At 40.4% G+C, this 2,465-nt stretch overlaps 1 protein-coding gene across 1 annotated transcript; it reads right to left on the bottom strand.

Annotated features, from left to right (window-relative positions):
- Positions 1–243: 243 nt before the first annotated feature.
- Positions 244–1,689, bottom strand: LOC130949878 (protein MAIN-LIKE 1-like). Its single transcript, XM_057878486.1, has 4 exons — positions 1,639–1,689; positions 773–1,519; positions 600–686; positions 244–501 (listed from the first exon to the last, which is right to left on the bottom strand). The coding sequence occupies exons 1-4, from the start codon at positions 1,687–1,689 to the stop codon at positions 244–246; spliced, it is 1,143 nt and encodes a 380-aa protein (XP_057734469.1).
- Between the last annotated feature and the right edge of the window lie 776 nt (positions 1,690–2,465).

Genomic DNA, 2,465 nt, shown 5'->3' with positions numbered 1-2,465 from the left:
CCTCTCCCTCTTTTGGTAGCTGGCCTCATTTTTGAAAGGTGACCATCATCTGGCTGATGTAGATCTGGAGCAAGTGAATGGTGAATGTGCAGGTCCTCTGGCCACCAGGTGCTGGTCACTCAGACCGAACAACTTTGTGTGCGCCCACTGCAGGTACCAACTCATATATGGGAGGGATGGACGTAGGTCTATATGATGGTGTATATGTAGACAATGGTCGGCCTGAGCATCCCACAACTCATGTCAGCCACCAAGCAGCTGCGGAAACCACTCGCCTCGCCCGAACCGACCATACAACCTGTGCATCTTGTCAATGTTCAGTAGCCTGGTCAGAATGTGCTGCAGGCCACTGAATTGACGTACCACCAAGTCTACCTGATGCCACTCGTTGATAGCGAAGCAAAGCAGTGGACAGACAACCGCTGCCAAGGCCTCCGCCTCAGCTATCGCCAGTGAAATTAGACCAATCAGTTGTGGGTCAGCATACGGTGTCCACTCAACCTATTCACAAAATGCAAATTATTGATGGCATTGAAATTTCAAATACAATATGTATTTAATTAAAATAAATTTGTAATACTTAAATATTTATCACTTACATTCAGTATCTCAATCCCGTTTAGGGTACGCCTGTAATGCTTAAGCTTGCTCTCGCCTCTGGAATTGTCCGGCCAGTACTGAACCCACTTACAATGCCAAACATAATTCCACATTATTGCTCAAATTCATTAACTAATTAATAAATTAACTAAGGGGTCTTACAAGTATTTACAATACCTCTCGACCAGCGGAAACCGATGAGTATCAAAGCCATCTGGCCGTAGCAGCGGAATATGGTGATAGGCCAAGGACAGCAGCAAGCTGATGCGCCCACCCAAATTGCACTGACCATGATCCATGGCACAGCACATCTGGTGGTACAGCCATGCCAACATAGCCGAGCCCCACAATAACCAGCCACACTTGTTAAGGTCCTCCAGTAGGGGAGCCACCTTATGTGCACCTGAGAGTCAAATGCATCTAGAAATAGGATACTCCTTATCAGCTGCATGATGTACCCTTTCGTGTACCTCATTAGGTACTCCTCTGTGGCATTCTGCTCTAGCTCACCGCAAATCATGTTGTGGAACCAAGTGAGCTTCACAATCCACTTGGTTTGTGATTGTCTATCCTCTCGGCTAGGAACAACACCCAGAGTCTGCTCACATAACTCCTCATTGTTATGTCCTTGATGGTGTTGCTCCAACCCACCTATGCATCCACTCACAGGATCACCGTCGATCTTGAGTCCTAGCTGATAGCCCACGTCTTGTAGGGTGATAGTCATCTCCCCGCATGGTAGATGAAACGTGTGGGACTCAGGCCTCCACCTCTCTATCAACATCGAGGCAAGTGACCAATCGTGCTTGAACTCAACCATATAGGCCACATACTCAAATGCGGCTCGTCTGAGATATGGCCAAATCTGCTCCGACAGTCGTGTCATCAAATTTTGCTTAGTGCGCAAGATCCGAAGTGCCTACCAAACGGAAACAAAAAATTAGAAAAACAGGACAAGTTCACTCTTTATTAATTACAATAAAATAAACAATGAAAAAATTATACCACTCGATCAAGTCAGCCAGCAGTGTGCTCAGCCTCATCCAATCTGTACATCATATCCTCGTAGCCCAATAACTGCTGCTCCATTTAAACACACTCTAGTAAAATAAAATCACATACACTGAAATCAATTTCTTTTACGTTAACTAAATTATTAAAAAATATATTTAAATCTATAATTGCTTATAAACTTACTAATTTAAATTTAATCCAACTACATGATGCCGTCAACTAACACCCTAAACAACCCTAATTAATAACTAACTGAACCCTAAATTTTACTAATCATGTTTCTTTCTAATCAAACTTATCCTAATTAATTATTCAACTAATTACCTCCTAATTTCACAACTAAAACTAATTATTCTGACTAAACTGACTAACAATTTAATTTGTTATACTAATTAACATGTTATAGACACTAAACAGCTGCACTTGAAAATAATAACATAAAAGAGCTAACTAACATGTAAACAGTAAATCTATAACTCTAACTAACATGCAACCTCTAACTAGTAAACTTATCTAACATATAAATAGTAACTCTTGATGACAAGTCATCATATACCCATTTTTCAAGCTAATTTCACTTGTTTTGTTAGCATTTATGCACTTTCTTGCATCCTAAGTAAGTGATTTGGAGTGAAAATGCATAAACTCTTTAAATCAAGCAACCACCATGAAATTAATGTTAATCCATGAGGTTTAAGCTAATTTTAATTGAATTTTAATTGATTTATAAGCCTCTTGAATTTAGTGATACTTTGAGTGGTTGTTTGGTTTATTATAGGTGAAGAAAAGAAAAGAAAAGGAAAAGCGTAGCATAAAAAGTGTAGCCCAAGAAAAGGAAAGCGTGGCCAAAG

Source organism: Arachis stenosperma, chromosome 9, assembly GCF_014773155.1.
Source record: "Arachis stenosperma cultivar V10309 chromosome 9, arast.V10309.gnm1.PFL2, whole genome shotgun sequence".
In the NCBI taxonomy this organism is placed as follows: domain Eukaryota; kingdom Viridiplantae; phylum Streptophyta; class Magnoliopsida; order Fabales; family Fabaceae; genus Arachis; species Arachis stenosperma.
Note: the sequence above shows the minus strand (reverse complement) of the source record. Positions and strands in the feature narration are given on the sequence as shown.